Genomic DNA, 17,747 nt, shown 5'->3' with positions numbered 1-17,747 from the left:
ACATTGACCATCCTCTCGGATGTGTTATCTCACAGGGAAAAGTTATGTCAATAATGGAAATATGTAATGTGGCTGAGTGTGCGTAAGTACTTACATTAGTTTGTTTGTTATGTTAACAATTTTTGTTACAAACAAATATACTAAATATACACAATTTGTAAAGTTACGTAAATTATTACTTCCCTATCGAAATCTTATCACCTTTTATCGTCTGGGACTCTGGGTAACGTCTTTGGTTTTTTAAGTTGTAGGTGGACAATTCTATTCAGCAGACAACTTCTGTAGAAGTAGGGCTTGTCAATGAAAAAAATGCAATGCCTTCTGGTACAGAAGCAGCCCACACCAGTAGCCCGTATGTAAAGAGTACTTTAATAGAGCTTTTTCGAATGTACAGTAGAGTCATAAACTAAACTTGAGTTAGTTTCTTTGTCTGATAACTTACATTTACAATTAAATCCTATTCACAGACTATATTTACCTACATTTTGTGTACTCTCCAAGTGCATATTGCACTTTTGGATTACACTGAGGATGCGCGCACAATAAAAACGATGCCGGTTCATTTATCGTGATTGTGTATATCATTTGATTTTTGCAAAGGTATTTTGTTTTTCATTTATTTCAATACCACCAGCAGAAAAACTTAACATAGTAGTGATTTTGTTTCTGTTCGATGGCAGTATGCATATTGATAACACAGTCCCACCATGTGCAAATAGATCTTATTTGCAAAATTTAATTTGCTTCATATATGAGATAAGTAGAAACTTCTGGATCATATCAGGAAGTTTAATCAAATTTCAAATTTGTGCTTAATGTTTGACATATACATATAGCTGCCCTCGACTTAAGTTTCAGGAAACCGTAAAACGCTTTGTGCTGTAATTAGTATCAGTAATCAAGTGCACACATATAAATAAATCTTTGAATAAAACGTATAGACCATTTTTGATGAAGTTAAGAATCAATCAGTTTAACCTCATTACATGGTTGATCCAGGATAGATAGGACGAAATCCTTGTGTATACACCGTATTTATGATCCTTTCCGCAGCTGTCACCAAAACTCGTCACACCGAATATCCGCCACGGACCCGCTACTCCGTTCTCTCGAACCTGGCACATAAGCGGCCCGCCACTGTCGCCTTCACAGGTGTCACCTTTTGCCCGTGGTCCACTACCAGCACACATCATGCGCGGTAAAATTGGGTGCTCGCCCAGGTAGGCTTCCTGGCAGCGCTGCTGGTCGACCACCTGTACCGGTGCTTCGTGCAGGACGTCGGCACCCATCCGGGCATATGATCGGCGCTTTCCCCATCCCGCCACAACACACTGTGTTGTGTCTAAAAGTAGTTTCGTGTCGTCGTCTGCGTCCGGCAAACATACCGGTTGTGCATAATCGTTCCAGCTGATATCATCTATCTTCAGCATGGCAATATCGTTTTCTGTAATCATATCGAAAAACGGGGTAAGACACTGTCGTTTGCATTCACATGTGATGAGTGTGCCGATGAAGACTGATTATCGATTCGAAAAAATCTTGCCACAGATTTCGCAGTAATTATAACAAATACCTACTCCGTGCAGCATGTGACGTACTCAACCTTAGCGAGTTTAAAATACTGGATTTATAGTATGACTGTGCAGTCATATCGGGTACAATTAGCAAACTTAGCTTACCAATTGTCCTTGGATTAAAATGTCGGTGAACAACAATGCGTGAGGGTTCGTAAAGCTGCTCAGAATCCTCATCACGATAAGCGTAATGTTCTCCAATCTTAACGTGTATTTTACCGGTATTCTTCCTAAAATACAATTTAGTGCTCATTAGAATCGACATATAATCAGGAAGTGTTAATTACTCGTGCAAGTGTGATCTTATGAACATGTGAAAATATTAGCATAAAAATACAGCCATATTTTATCGTTTTGCTGTTATCTGTAAACTTTTTCTTTTCTGTTGTATTTATAAGGTAAAATACAATGCAAAATATAAAACGGCTCCAAAATCTAGATATACTGCAATAAAGTTTATCTTCCCTCACCTTAATACGCAATGAGCTGCCGTCAGCACCCAGTTAGATATCAAGGTACCAGCGCAGAAGTGACGATAATTGTTATCCAGAATGGCAACCTATTGGCACAACAAATGTCAGAAAACCAAATTGCGACTGCAAACTAAAATGCATAATATTACACGATGAAAAATAAACACAAAAATTAAATTTGCTCTTAGCTTATTAGCATTGTTGTTTGCTTAATTAGTAAGTAACTAGATATCTATCTATAGAACACAAGTATTTGCAACAACTATTACCTGCCACGGCCATTTGCCATGAACCGAAGCCGCACCACCAAAGATCTTGGTACGAATGTTCGATCTTTTCGATGTTTGCGCTAGCGGTGCCACACCGCAGGTCTGGTTAGTCGTGGTCTCACTGGCCGGATCGTAACTTACAGCGGAGTAAACAAGCCCCGGACGATGCATCATGGGTGTCGTCGTTGATGTTGTCGCTTCCGTTGTTGTCGGTGTCTCGACGTATGCATTGTACAGCTCATCGTCATCCAGCGTTGCCTCTTCCTCACTATTCAGACTCAAGATGTCCGCTGCCGGTACATCCACGGGAACAGGAGCGGGAGTTGAGAACGCCATCAGAGGAAAACGATAATTCATACAGAGATCAGCGTAATCACCATCACAGTCCTTCTGCTGAATATGTATCTTATCGCCGCAAACGGCATACATATCACAAAATCGCCAACGATATTGTTTGCATTCTTTTAAATAGCATTCAGTCCAGCGGCTCCAGCTGGTAAAGAAAAATTCTGCCAGCAGACTACGTCCACCATAAAGGTCATCGATGGAATGATGCCCAAAGGCGCGTCGTTTCAGCGTGGGCAGCTTCTTTCCTTTGCATTTGCGGGTTTTACAGGCTTTTGTCTGGATCAGCAGTGGACCGTTCTGGCAGTGCTGACCGTTTTTCGGCTTGTGGCAGACTTTGAAGCGTTTCTTTTCGCACTGCTGCAGATCGCATTTGGACCATTGGGTCCAGGGGGAATATTCACGACCATGCGGGCGCGATTGCATGGAATCGGCCGGCGTCGATATCGATAAGCCCGATTCCGCTATAGGATGTTGTGCCGCACGCGATTGCACACAAAGAACCCACGAAAAACACACCAGTCCAATTTGCCATAGATAATTTAAAAAACTGGAAAGATTCATAGTAGCCACGTACGCAAATTGTGCGGCGATGTCCGCGCGCGCGTGTGCTTGGCTACAGTTGGAATGATGTCTGGTTACGCGCTTGAAGAAGAAGTAAGTGTTCCGCAATAAAACAAGAGGAGTGTGCAGCACATAGACGCGGTTCACTTAATGTAAATGGTTTATTGATTTGTCTTTAAGTATGTGGTCGCTACTACTCATAACGCGGGCTGCAGTGAAGCGCTTCTCTGTTTATTTGTCAAGAACCGGCGGTACAATGACGCTTATCAAATAATTTTCCACTGAAAGCGCTCAATCATCCACATTACTCAGTCAACTGTGCCCTTGGATTGGTCACAGGACCGTAATCTATCAAATCACAATAATATATCTTTTTACATCATATCTCTAAAAGGGTCTACCGCGTCGGATGAAGATTGGATCAATGCAGTGCATCTGCATGGATATATATGTATCTTGTATCTCTAGTGCATCGGTTTATTCTAATTTAAGGAGAAACCGTGGATAATCACTTCCGATAAAGTATGCCATTACTAACGATTACTATGTACGTCTGACGCAGTTTCCGTCCAGCACGTGGTAGTCGTCCTTGTCTAGAACCTCCGGATTCCAGCGAAAATTGTCCGGACGGTGTTTCATAATAGTCGACGGTTTATTGGTGGGCTGTGGTTTACCGCACGTCCGGTCCAGAGCCACCGGATATGAAAGTTTCTGAGCTGTGACGATAATTTGTGCACTTACGCAAACTTGTACTGTATCCGCTCGCACATCTTGAACCACAGAGTTTGTGTACGGGAAAAACACACATTCAATATACACACTCTAACCGGGCCAAACGCGCGATTCGCGATTTGATAAATTTCGGATGTCTTTGCAACATCTGGTCTGGAGAACTTCTTGAATATTAAAAAAAAATTAGAGCTCTAACAATTTTAATCATGTTTATGCTCGATAGCAGCCATTAACATACAGCTTTGCCGTATGCACGAGTTACAAACTGATTTGTTGTGGTTTTTGGGGTACCCCTGGAGGGGGATGGGTACGTTCAGCGTCAACATTCTTGATGGCGATGAACCACAGAACAATTCGAGCTTTCAGCTGTGGAACCTTTTTTTCCAGAGTGAACTGCCATTTAAATGAATAGTCTTGGTTCATTGGACAAATTCACAAGAAGAACCGTTTATCTTGAAACCAAATGAGCAATATTTCGTAGTCGTGCATTTTGCCCGGTTAGAGTGTGTATATTGAATGTGTGTTTTTCCCGTACACAAACTCTGTGGTTCAAGATGTGCGAGCGGATACAGTATTTATTTGTATGATAAACCCAGACTATGGATAAAGCTGCAAGATTTGCGAATGATTCTAGGCAGATTGGAAAAACCGTTACTTATCTATCTACTGTCAATGTATAACCGAAATTGTACTAGTGCCGACAGACTACCTACAGAAAGGCTATATTAAAGTTATTCTACTTACATGTACTTGTAAGTTTTATAACTACAGTATACATGTACTTATGGAGGATCAATTAAATTACAATCTTTAGAATTATTTGTTATGGTTTACATCATTCTCGTTACTACATGCACAGTACGACGTACTGTACTTGAAAATTCATACGAGAAAACGTAGCCGCTCCTTATAAAAATAAGTATCTAGCTGCCCTCGTGGTCAATATTTTACAGCGCTAAAAAAAGATAATCCTGAACCTAACACGTCTTCCCTAGGACCCTAGCTAACCGAATTCCTTGCTCGCAGCTTGTTAGTCAGTTCATCTTCTGAAAAATCTGCAGTTTAAGCTTTATGCATTAGGTTAATGAAGTGCTTTATTAAGTGGTTTAATATTATTTTCCACAATCGTACCCACGTGCACGTTGCATGCAGGACGACATTTGCCTGGGAGTACAGCTTTTCAAGTTCCACTAACCGTAAGGTCACTCTTTCGACCTTGCAAAAACTTCAAAAAATTCCGATCAACACCGTATGTGCAACGGTGCATGTGCAGTAGCTGCCCGTACAAATATGCACAAAAAGCGGCACTGCAACTCTGCAAGGCCGCAAGTTGCGCGTACGTTAGAATTTGAAATTTGTCATTCCAGATGTGATTTCGAGCAAAACAGCAATCAGCATAATAATTATTGACTTTTTGAATTTTAGTTTTACAGTCACATTTTCAATCGTAGCGTTGGGCATCTTCCGTTTGAAAGTCTTGTATGAGTGCGCGAACGACGAGCGTTATCAAGAAAAGTTTGCAGCTCCTGTCTGACTGTGAGTTCCAGCAACGATTGCAAAGTGCAAAGTTCTTCGATTGCTGCCCATTGTCCAACCGCTCTCTCAGGCCATAGTGCTTGTTGTGATTTTGGAAATCAGCCTAAAAATTACTAGTAAGATTCCGGGTTCTGCAGATATTTCTCCAGATAATACAGCTTCTAGGACAGGTATCGTACTTGTAATCTGACTGACTGTAAGTTTAAATCATATTTCTAGTAAATGTCATCCAGTGAATTATAATTAGTGAGGTACTTTAGAATGAAAAGCAAAACCCTGCGATTTTAATTATTAATTTCGGAAATAAGCTTTTAGTGTTGCGGTTGGTGCATGTAGGACTTATTGTAAGGCGTCGTTAAATGTAACGGGTGTTTTAATTTTAGGGAATGCATTGCTGTTGTTGCTAAAGTTAGGCAGTTCTTATAAACACCATTCGAGAAATGCGAATCCGATTTTTTATAATTTACAATGTTTGATGCGTATTGTTGCAGTCGATTAATAATTAAAGACTCGGGAACACCTGTACCCTCGGCCATGTTGCGACAGTTGCGTTATCTCCTGCACATCTGTGTTGCTGTTGTTCTAGACACGGTGTTGGGTGGTTTCCGGTGTGCGATTACGATCCTCTCAGTTTTCCGACCCGCTGTCGCCATGCACAAGGTTGGGGAGGAGTCAAATCAGCTACCGCCCAAACCGTTGAACTTTTCTTATTCCGTTCTGGGAATGGTTTTCGGGGATGTGTATAAAGCGCTGGATGTGCTGAATAAACGACGAGAGGAAATTCTCGATAGCCTTCCCGATCCCGTTGAAGATATTCCCGAGGCGACGAAAACTGAATGGATTATGCTGCTGCAAGCGAGGGATGCGGCCTTTCGACAGATTGTGGTCCAGGTACAGTATTCTGTATTATTTGTGGTGATTCAAATTTTGTGCTTCTTTTGTTCAAAGTTTGTGCTTCTTTTATAACAATCTCGAAGTCGGTTTCACCAGTTTACCAGTTAGTTTGGTTTACTATGGTGTTAGACACAATGTTTCAACGGAATTTATTCGGGTTTTTGTGAATCAGTAGTGAGTATTTTTTTGCACTTGAGATTTATTTGACTTTATTATTTTATTACACTTTTTGCCCTTTATAGCAAATAACAAGATAGGCTTGTAGCACTGTGATTTTCGAAAAAGATGATAATGCTGCGTCTGTTTAGACTTTAGAGTTTTGTTTAATCTACAATTTGTACTTTCCCGTGACAAGGGCAGCGATTTTCGGTACTACTCACAAATAATTATGAATATTAGTCAGAAAATGGTAGGGAATATAGAGTGATGGTCACTAATGGTCCACAGTTAGCAACTTAGCATGATAAAATGTTGCATACGACTTTTGAACGTACTATTTACGATTATGATTATTTTTCGGGAGTTTCGAAATTTTTTTTGTAAAAACTGTAACTCTTCTAGGTTTATTGTACGAGTACTATATAGACTATAGACTGCTTCAAGTAAAAATAAGTACACTTATAGAGTTTGTTCTACGTGAATTGCCAACCCTCCCTAACGTGCCATTTGCTTACTATGTGTAGGAAAATACAGAAATTTTGAAGAAGGCGGTTATGGAGATGTTGTATCCCTTGCGCGAGATGAAGAAAGTGATGGCAGTGGATGACTGGAATCGTTACTGCATGGTTATCAGAGAACTGCAGAAAATTATCCCAAATGAAGTCTTGTTGCAAGCCATTCAGTCACAAACATCCAGTCGTATCTTCGACCCGGCGACAACGACTGAAGCACTTTCGGATGGAAGCGTAACGCACCGCAATGGTGATCGTAGTGGGAATGTCACCGGCTCGAAAACGAAAACTCGATTAGCCATCTCGGAACGGAAAGCCGTTGTTTCTCCATTACGAAAATCTACGAACAATGCGGAGGATTTTGCGACTGGATGTGCCAGAAAGATTGACTTTGATTGTGGTGATGTTCGACTTCCGAGTGCGATCCAGTCGCCTACCATGGTATCGGATAATGGCACTCCTTTTACTTCTTGCGAGCAAAACCACACTATGAGCAGCACTAAACTGGATTTTGCGAGTCCATATGATCTTCGTAAAGAAAATCTCGAGACAGGCATGGAGGATGGTTGGGAATCTGAAGGGAGAATGCGAACACCGTCGCTGTCCAAATTAAAAGCTGACCCTAGTAATGCCGTATGGGAGCCTTTGGCGGTCAGCACGCCACTGAAGAAACCCGCGCAATCTAGATTTACCCAAGGAGACGAAGAAAGTGGACCTAAACCAGCCGATTTTGGGACATTGGCGGGTCAGCTTGATAATATTTGCACAAACCTTGAACAGTTATCGGACAGTCTGATTAGCGAAAATCATGTCGCTGAGGAAGGCGGTGAAAATGCGGATGGCTTTTCTAGTTTGCGACGGCAAAAACGTCAACGTCATTCTTCCACGACTATAGTCACAGTTCGTTGGGTGATTCTAGACCAATGCTGCCGGCCGCTAAATTGCATGCGTTGTACGTCATGTCTCGATTTGGGAAACAACAAGATGATCCGTCGTTTATCGAGGAAGAAGTTGCTGGTGAACGTTCCGGGCATAACGACAGTGTGGACTGAAATCTGCTCTTTTGTCTGGTTTTCCTAGCTGGGATTTTTCCTCTTCACAGAATCTAATTTTAATGGTGTAAAACTGTCGACTTTTGTACGTTTCACTTTTCTTCAGCCTGTTCGCCAATCGTAACTTAATTTTGGATGGTAATCTTTTATTCCGTGAGCATCTTGATGTTGACGATTGACATTGCGCAGCCTTGCTGAAGTGAATTACTGAATTTAATGAAGCTGCAGCAGTTTGTGGAACGAGAAATGCTTTAACGAACTGATCAGTACAAACGAATACTCGTATTGTTTATATAGCGAGTCATTACCGACCAAAAAGGGAGCGATAGCCACACTTCCGAATGGTCCAGCCTACGCGTATTTACCAGCAAAACATTAATGACTTCTAACAAATACCGTTTACAGATATGCAGAGCTCTTTTATTCACTCTGCATGCACGGAACGTACGGCACTAATTGTCTTAATTTGTCGGTTGGTCGGAGTAGGTTTACTGTTCGTGCATTATAGTGTGCACGCACCCAATAATACACGCTCGATTACCGTAAAGCGATATGCAATTAATTAATTCAAGATATAACGATCGCCACGTGCTTACGCCCAGTCGACCGTCTCAGAAGGTTATAATTCTCGGTTATAAGGTTATAAACGAAGTAAAACGAACCTTGAAGGTGATTTTCGAAAGCGACTAAAAACTATGAATGTCTTCTTAAAATTTATATAAATAATATATATATAGTATACACGTAATAATACATACACGCTTTTAGCAAAACTTGTGCACACTCGCATTCGCTTGTCATAAAATGAGTACGTGTGGTAAACCGAATGTAACCGAATTAGGGATACCAACTACGAAGTGATCATGATATATGTAAACTAAAAGTAACCTATAGTTTTTATAAGCACACTGAACGTAAATTTGATTTATAATTTTTTAACTGGAGCCTTCACTATGAAAATAAGATTATTTCGCCCTGACTTGAGAACGCCGTCACAAAATACTGCCAATTGTTGCATGACTGCTACTACAAAATTACGCTTTAAAACTGATTTTATGCATTAATCAACAAACCCACGCAGGCGGAAATACGGTACTTACGCATACTTTATACAATTGTATATATGTGTTACGCACAAAAAGCAACCGGCACATTCGCTTATATTGTATGAGTACCAGACTGCCACAAAGACAAAGCGCAGGCCAAGAAATGGCAAGCGGCATAGCATCTAATTAATGAAACTTTTTCATATCCCGCGGGGCCAAAAATTTTGAATGCCAGGTGCGCAACAGCAAGTGCACACAACAAAGTGCTGCTGCTGTTTTTTGTCAACGCCAGTACTTAGCGGTGGAATTTGAAAATCCACGTTTAAGACTGTGTGTATCACACTTGTCTGACAGGAACTCGGTTCAACACACTTGTCGTTATTTGAACTCCTTTACACTCGCTATTAAGGACCATTACTTTATTAACATTTGGATTGATCAAACGGTACAGTAGTATCGAGCATTAGGTGAAAAATGTTTTAATGTGCAAGTTGCCCGCATTTATTTGAGAGTAGTGTACTGTACGTACGCACGAACGTGCGCACTGGTTTCCCCGTCCAGCTGTGTAAACGCGCCTGCAAACCACATATGCACGCACCGTGGAGTTGTTTGTATAATTTGTTTATAAAGTTGCAATAATTTACGTATACTGCCGTTCACCAGCGCATGATTTACTGTAATACCGGCAAGTGTCCAGTTTATGCATTTTAAAACCGTTTAACCCGTGTCAGCTGTTGCGAGATGCGGTATTAGACAATGCAAATTGAGGTTGCACAACGTGCCGGCATATGTCACAGCCTTCACGCGCCGCATTTTAATTATAAATTCAATTATCACCATCCTCTAATTCGCGGCGGATTTTTCAATACTTCGACCTGTGGTTTGATTATCTGATATTTTATCCACCAAGTGTGCATTTCATTCAAGATGCAACTGAAGCCGGTTTCCACAGATTTGTCGTCGTGGTGCGAGAATATCGCCTTGTTCAGAATTCCCAGACCAAAGCTGATCCAGAATTCGGCGGATGGAAGATGGCGTCGGCCACTGCATTCACCGAATATTACAGTTCAGGAAATTATCAAGAAACCTGGTGACAATGGATGGACAAGGAAGAGATGATCCCGATGGACGGCTGCAGGATGGAATTCCAAAGAAAGCATCCAATATTTTATTCCGGAAGTATAGCAGTGCTTATGCATTCTATCTGCCGGTACTTTAATCTTCTGAAAATGTGATATCTGCGCACAGTCCCTGCTGTACCATCGTAAATAAATTCTATGATGTAACAAAATTATGTAGTTCTTCCGAAGCACTTGTGTTTTGAATTATGAAAATGTTCCTTACTTAGTGTACCTGTGTGTTAATGCTGCATGCTGGCTGCATGTCACACCTTAATTGTACGATGTGGTGCGAACAAAATCCGTTGTATTGTATGTGTAATGTTACCTGAAAGTGAACAATTTCAACTGGAATGAATGCTTTGTATAATTTTAATACTTCCAGTTCCATTAGACTACGTTAGGACCTAGGAACCGCATATTTTAATTTTAATTTGGAAAAGACCACGGTTACATTCATAGTTATATGCTCTTGCCAAAGACTGCACGTTTTTCACTTTTTTGCTAAATACTGCTGTGCGCATCCCTACACAGATTATGCAAATATGTTAATAAAATTATAACCGCGCCGCTGCTTTTTAAAATTTACTCGATGTAAGCATCTGCAACCAACATATGCATTGTATACTGCGGTCACAATAAGTGCGAAAAACTGCTTGATGCAACTAAGAATATTAATCTCCTTGTCGTTGAAAAGTGTTACGAAAAATCCAGTTTTGAAAATCATCAGTGTTACGCGTGTCGTCCGTTAGTCGGTGGTAAATTTATGCGGATAGCCATGTTTTTAAGTATTAAATCTTAAATACTGTGATGCCGCTTGGGCAAACAGCAAGGGCTCTTGAGTTACTCGCACTTCAAATAAATTACGCAGCCTATATAAGCTTAGAAATTATCGTTCCCGTTATAGTGCGCTGTGTTAGTGCTTCCGGTGTAAACAACCATTGAGCTTACAATATTTGCAACAGTTTTGATCGTCGACCGCAGCATTAATTAATGCAGGCGCATACCCGGTTGGAAAAGAGCTCAACTTAATCATTACAAAAAATATTTGACAAAATGCGTGCATAATTTTCGAAAGGTATTCCCGCTAATTGTAAACACGGATATGTTGTTGCATCACGGTATAAAGGACTTTTCTCTTTTATACCGTGGTTGCATTATGAAGACCACACTACATGTAAAACCAAACGGCCATCAACGAAATTATCCCTAGATTACTTTCTGTCAGAGGTGAATTTCGTTGGTGTCAGTCAAGTTTTTTACCTTGAATATTGTTAAATAAAAAAAGGGAGCCGTTGTATAAAATTATCGATTTCAGAGTTTAAGGTGCATGGATTGTCAATGATAAAACTAGAAAGCTGTACTACTGTGCTTTAGTTAGTAACTTAGTTCTGAATGTTAGCAGGCTAATTATAAACTGAACGTGCAGTCTGGAAGTCAAATTCGCCGGTAAAGCGAAGGATGTATTTATACTGTATACAATGCACATTACGAATTAGTAAAAGTTCTGGCCCTACCTACTGTGCATCGTTTGCGTAAATTTTCAGTTTCAGTTATTAGATTTTTTTAAAAGAAACGATGCTGATTCCTAATAACCTACGTGTGCAACGTGCATGAACCGCAAGTCGACAACGATAACAATCATTAAGTTGTTTTATCCGGACACATAATGGAATCCCAGCCAGTAACACAACTGCAATCGAGTGAGCAAACAATTACAAAGTTCGTGTAATCGGGTCCTGACATGTAAGGTGTGTTGTGCATACACACACAGCGAGTGTTGCCGGCGCAGTGCGTACGGTAGATCGTTCAACCAAGCACAAAACCAATTGAACTCCAGGTGCAGGATATATGCTCCACTGTTTTCCAATTTCTACACTTATCCGCATTTCCTGTGCTGTGTTTTTTTATCTCCACGTGCGAAGGTGAATGTCGAGATTTTTTACACTAAAGATAATCTTATTATTACAGATAAAAAATTGTTAACAGCTGATGCAGACGTTGGGTTATCGACGCACAAACTACCTTAACCGATTATGTCATTACAATTACCTGCAAACTGCCAACTTATTCGAAAATTCAAAATTCGTATAGCTACCGAACAGAGCTCTTGCAGTATGCAATTATTGTGTTTTGTAGTATTTTAAAACTTTATGATGGGAGAGTAATGGACAGCCGGTTCCATCGTTGCTCACACAAAACTGCTTATTGATGGGATTGCCGGTGCTCCTGTACAAAAAAGTAACAGAAACTACTTAATATATGGTCTTCACTGTCTTGTCACTATTATGACATAAAACGTTAATGGATTTAGCGACATTACTACAGATATTTTTGCTGTTAGTTAAATGAATCAATTTTCAGTATAAATTTTATTTTGCAATAGTTACAAGTAATTGCAATTTGTAACAAAATTTGTCAAAAAAAAGGTGAAATTTACTGTGCACGTCAGCACGAAAAACCAGCAGTTTCATCGCATTGCGTTCGTCGTCAGCACTTGTCCGCCTTCTATTTGTATTAGAACCACACAAAACTAATTGTGGTCTAAGTACAGTAGATCTACTTTTACGTAAACTTCCAAAATTGGATGGCCTTTCAACCGCCTTTGTAATCTTTTTGGAACTTCCGGTTCGCTCCTTGTAGTCGCCTTTTGCGGAAGGTCGGCATTCTCTACTTTACAGAGCTCATCGGAAGTAACACAACCAATAATTATATGACTTTGCATATTTTTGCGTTACGCATTTCCAGTTCTTCTTGACTCGCGGTCTGCTGACTGCTGTCGTTTCCGAATCCCGTGATCCGAGAATTTTTTATAATCGAGAAGGGATCGTACTGCAAAATATGTCCGGCAGTGCACGATGCGGCCTTCTTATAATCAGTGATCGTTGCCATCGTAAAGAGGTGGCCGACGAAAGCGGTCCTGCGTTGGCTGAGCTGCTTCGCAGCACGAAGCACTTTCAAAATGTTGTGGAAGCTAGCCAATGCGTGCCGGACGACCAACACGTTATCAGGGAGGTTTTAATTCACTGGGCCGACGTGAAACGCTTGGATTTTGTGATTACGAGCGGTGGGACTGGATTCGGAGTGCGCGATGTTACTCCAGAGGTAAATCGTAAATGTGCAGTTATGGCAGTGTCAAAATCCTTATTTAATTCCCCAATAAATTTCTTATTCGCATTTCTGTTGTCTTGGGAGAGACTTGGAGAGTTTGTGAAAATAGCAGAATACTGCCGATATTTTCGATTTTTCTTCAATTAAGTAACATGGGGCTTTTGATGTTTAACTTGTTGCTTTTATTCATTTTTACCTGATGTTTTGATACTTTTGTTTTCAAATTTTTTAAAATTTCCAGGCTACATCGGCGATTATTGACCGTACCGCGCATGGCATGATGAGCGCCCTGTACCAGCAATCGTATCCCCACTCAATTTTGAGCCGTGGTGTCTGCGGAATTCGCAAACGTACCCTGATTGTAAATTTTCCCGGCAGCCCCAAAGCCTGTCGGGAATGTTTCGCCATCATTGAGCCGAAAATTTCCCACATCATGGAGCTGCTGAAAAACGACACGCAGGCCATTGCGAAAGCGCACCACGAAACTGTGGCCACGCAACCACCGTCCGCTGCCGTTGGCGCGGATGACAGCCGCCGTGGTCCAGCGTTCCGTCACCGCAAGTCACCGTTTCCCATAATTCCCGTACCCGACGCCCAGCAGATGATGTTGAAGGAATGCGACATTGGCGGACAGGAAATGGTTAGTCTGCGTGATGCGCTGGGCCGTATTGTGGCGGAGCAGATTACCGCCAAGGATCCGCTGCCGCCGTTTCGGGCCTCCACTAAGGATGGCTACGCCGTGCTGTCGGCGGATGGAGACGGGGAGCGGAAGGTGGTGGGGGCCTGTCATGCTGGAGGGATGGAAGATGTCCAGCTGGTCAGTGGGTGCTGTATGCGCATTACGACCGGGGCGCCGGTCCCAGCGGGCGCGGATGCTGTTGTACAAGTGGAAGATACCGAGCTTGTGCAGCACGATGATAAGGTGGGTTCTGTAGTTGTTTTTTATTAATTTTAGTACTTTGTCAAGAGACGTCCTTTGCGATCGTTATGAAGGTTTGCAGACAGAGCTGAGAAGCGAAACGGGCGGCCGTAAACATTTGTAGGAAAATTTTAATCAAGCCCGGAATAAAAAAGTGAATGAATGGACAAAATACGTAATTGTCCTGGTGATTCCTATGTTTTTGTTACAGAGTGGAGAGGAATTGGTTATCCGCATTTTAAAGCGACCGCAATCCAGTCAGGATATCCGTCCAGTCGGCAGCGATATTGCGGCCGGAAGTGTGGTGGCCGATATCGGAAGCCGCATCGATCCGGCTTGCTTGGGCGTGCTGGCTACGTGTGGCATCGTGTACGTCCCGGTTTATGCCAAACCACTTGTCGGTCTGTTGTCAACCGGTGACGAACTGGTCATGCCGGAGACGTCGCCATTACCGATTGGGAAGATTCGCGATTCCAACAAGACCGTGCTGCTATCCACCCTCGCGAAGCACGGTTTCAGTGCCATGGATTTTGGAATTGCCAGCGACAAGGAGGACATTCTCATTGACGCCATGCGTCGTGCACTGTCAGTGGTGGATGTATTGGTGCTAACGGGCGGCGTTTCGATGGGCGAGAAAGATTTGGTCAAATCCATCCTGACCACCGTATTTGGTGGGACGATACATTTTGGCCGGGTGTTTATGAAGCCCGGTTTGCCCACGACATTCGCCACCGTGAATGTGGGTGAGAAGAAGAAGTTGGTGTTTGGACTGCCCGGGAATCCCGTCTCTGCAGCGGTGACATGTAATTTGTTTGTTCTGCCGGCACTGCGAAAGATGTCGGGGTACGTTAATCCCCAGTACACGGTGGTGCGAGCCGAAGTGGTCAAGGATGTCAAACTGGATCCGCGACCAGAGTTTCATCGCGCGGTCATCGAGTGGACGGTAGCGGGAAAGAATTGGCCGGTCGTACACAGTACGGGGAATCAGATTAGCAGTCGCTTGTTGAGTGTTAGTGGTGCTGATGTTTTGATGTGCCTACCGGCGAAAACGGACGACAAGACCGTTCTTTACGCTGGCGATTTCACTGATACCATTTTACTGTAATCAGCTTTGATGATTTGTTTTGATTTTGTTTACTTTTGATTGATTTGAATTGATTTTACTACTAAAAGTGCCTGTTTAGTTTTTTGCTAGTTATTTTTGCATTGGGGTATTTGCTTGTGCACTCGGGTGACGGGTTCCAGTAAAAGCATGATGTGCTAAATCCTGGTTTGACTTGTGTTGACTGCAGCGGCAACACTGAGTTTATGCATTAATAACGGGGTAATTTGCCTATAAAATCTCTTGTCAGAACGGTGTAACAAAACGCCAGATCCCTTTTTTCCATGAGTTATATTGGAATCTGTTAAATTAAATTACTATATTTACAATTGTTATGGTTTCTGTTGAAATTTTGATGGCGAAGGTCAAAATTTTGACGGCAGAAGTAGGTTTTATTTTTTGGTGGCGAAGATCAAAATTTTGAGCGTTGGTGTGTATGATTTATTTTTTGATGGCGAAGATCAAAATTTCATGTTATAAGGTTTCTTTTATTTTTTGGTGGTCGAGGTCAAAATTTTGGTGGTAGAGGCAGGTTTTAATTTTTGTTGGTGGGGGTGCCTGAATGATGTGGTAATGTTTTGATTGCATATAGAAACCATATGCCATCTTGCTGTAGTTTCGTTCGGAAGTTGTTGACATGCGAAATACATATTCGCTTCCGAGTTTTCTTAATTTCGACCGTACCTTAAAGTTTTTCAAGTTTTGATAAAAAAATGGCAAAGCCTTTATCGGTTAATGGCCCTTAGGCGAGCAGTTTTCTACGGGCCGTATCCGACGACAGGGCGGCTGCTTAAGCCGCCGAGACTATTGTCTGCCTTATTGAGCTTGGTGGTTTAAGGCCTGCTGTCAATCGTGCTGCCGGACGTTGGCATCTAAGCAGACGGACTCGTGCATTTCGGCAAAAAGAACGGCAATCCTTTTTGTTACAAAAATGTGAAGCCGCTGCCATAGTTGATGATCGGGCAAAAGACAGAATAAAAATGAAAAGACCGAACATTAAAAGACAACTTTGAAATAAAAGTGTTCAAGACAGTTGGGCGAACTGAACAAAATTTTTTGTCTTTTCGATTACCCTTCATTTTTTATGACAACTAAGTAAGTACAGTTGTGCATACGTAAATTATCAGGCATGCACATAACTGCCAGTTTCCAGTTTTTATTCTGATTAAAATTTTTGAGTTTCCAAACACTGTCAAAAATGCTGCCAGAAAAGGATATCGTGAAGAAAAAGCTCCCGGCTTTGCTTGCATTTCTCGCTTTAGCTAGACTGGTGTTAATAAACCCAAATATTTTGACCCAGCGAGAGTGGTATATTCGACCGGTTAATCTCAGTCGCCGTCGTTATGGCGAATTCGGTCTCTGGGCGGAAGTTGTGTTCACCACTGGCGATGGGCCAACCACTTGGGACACTTGCGTAGATTTCTTACTACGTGTAGAAGTTGATTTTTTGGGCGGCATTATGAACTTAATGTGGGGGAATCAATCAGTTCAATTTATTCAAAGTTTTCAATAAAAATAAAATCAGAATATACAGCAGCGAGCGTGGTTAGAAAATTATTCACTTTGCGCTGTTTAAAATAACATATTTGCATATATTTTATGTATCCGTGTACAGTACATCGCATCCGCTTGTGCGTCATAGCGGTCAGATGAAAACTATTGGCTACAAGCTTCCGAATCCGAACTGTCTTCTTTGTAGAGGGGGGACCGCCCAACCCGAACCGTCTTTTTGCATGTCTTTTTTTGTCTTTTTGTCACTGATCGGGAAGCTTTCACAGTTTCGTCTTGCGAACAGTTTTCTGTTCGCGAACAAGTCGTTCATAGTTTAAGCTGTCTTTTCGCAATTTTTGTTCAAGACAGATCCGAACATCAACTATGAAAGCGGCTTGAGAGTTTTTCAGATTTTCATGTCCTTTAAAAATGATTAAGGGTCCGATGACGATTCGTGGAGCTATGTTATTATGTATTTCATCGTTGCAGATTTAAATGAAAATGCGTCTTCCGTATTTACGTAATTTAAAGACACAAGTCACATTGTACTCGTATAACACTTTATTGTTTATTTTCTCTATATTTACATCACTACCATGGTCGAATTTATTGTCTGAATGTACAAGGTGTCCGTTCAATAAAAGAGTAAACGTTACACGCCATCGATTATCGACTGTTATAAAAAAGCGATACGAAGAATATCTATATGTATAATACATCTGTATACACATGTGAACAAAACCGCCATTATAACGCCGGAGTCGCGTGCCTGGTTATCTGCTTTACCCGTTTCAATTTTCGGGAAGACGCACACTTGCGCACTGCCGTGGCGTGGCGGCTGGGAGCTCCA

At 41.7% G+C, this 17,747-nt stretch overlaps 3 protein-coding genes across 3 annotated transcripts; 2 read left to right on the top strand and 1 right to left on the bottom strand.

The window, feature by feature from the left end:
* Positions 1-722: 722 nt before the first annotated feature.
* Positions 723-3,481, bottom strand: LOC129591575 (ovochymase-2-like). Its single transcript, XM_055487257.1, has 4 exons — positions 2,317-3,481; positions 2,045-2,133; positions 1,680-1,804; positions 723-1,444 (listed from the first exon to the last, which is right to left on the bottom strand). The coding sequence occupies exons 1-4, from the start codon at positions 3,223-3,225 to the stop codon at positions 969-971; spliced, it is 1,599 nt and encodes a 532-aa protein (XP_055343232.1). The 5' UTR covers positions 3,226-3,481; the 3' UTR covers positions 723-968.
* A 2,040-nt stretch (positions 3,482-5,521) lies between these two features.
* LOC129591609 (uncharacterized) lies at positions 5,522-8,364 on the top strand. Its single transcript, XM_055487327.1, has 4 exons — positions 5,522-5,609; positions 5,877-5,901; positions 5,985-6,384; positions 7,071-8,364. The coding sequence occupies exons 3-4, from the start codon at positions 6,028-6,030 to the stop codon at positions 8,136-8,138; spliced, it is 1,425 nt and encodes a 474-aa protein (XP_055343302.1). The 5' UTR covers positions 5,522-5,609; positions 5,877-5,901; positions 5,985-6,027; the 3' UTR covers positions 8,139-8,364.
* Positions 8,365-12,804: 4,440 nt separating this feature from the next.
* LOC129591591 (gephyrin-like) lies at positions 12,805-15,569 on the top strand. Its single transcript, XM_055487288.1, has 3 exons — positions 12,805-13,379; positions 13,627-14,307; positions 14,516-15,569. The coding sequence occupies exons 1-3, from the start codon at positions 13,116-13,118 to the stop codon at positions 15,407-15,409; spliced, it is 1,839 nt and encodes a 612-aa protein (XP_055343263.1). The 5' UTR covers positions 12,805-13,115; the 3' UTR covers positions 15,410-15,569.
* Positions 15,570-17,747: the final 2,178 nt, after the last annotated feature.

The sequence above is a fragment of the Paramacrobiotus metropolitanus genome, unplaced genomic scaffold (assembly GCF_019649055.1).
Source record: "Paramacrobiotus metropolitanus isolate TYO unplaced genomic scaffold, Prichtersi_v1.0 Parri_scaffold0000047, whole genome shotgun sequence".
Lineage (NCBI taxonomy): Eukaryota > Metazoa > Tardigrada > Eutardigrada > Parachela > Macrobiotidae > Paramacrobiotus > Paramacrobiotus metropolitanus.
The sequence above is the reverse complement of the archived record's forward strand: the minus strand, read 5'-3'. Positions and strand labels throughout refer to the sequence as shown.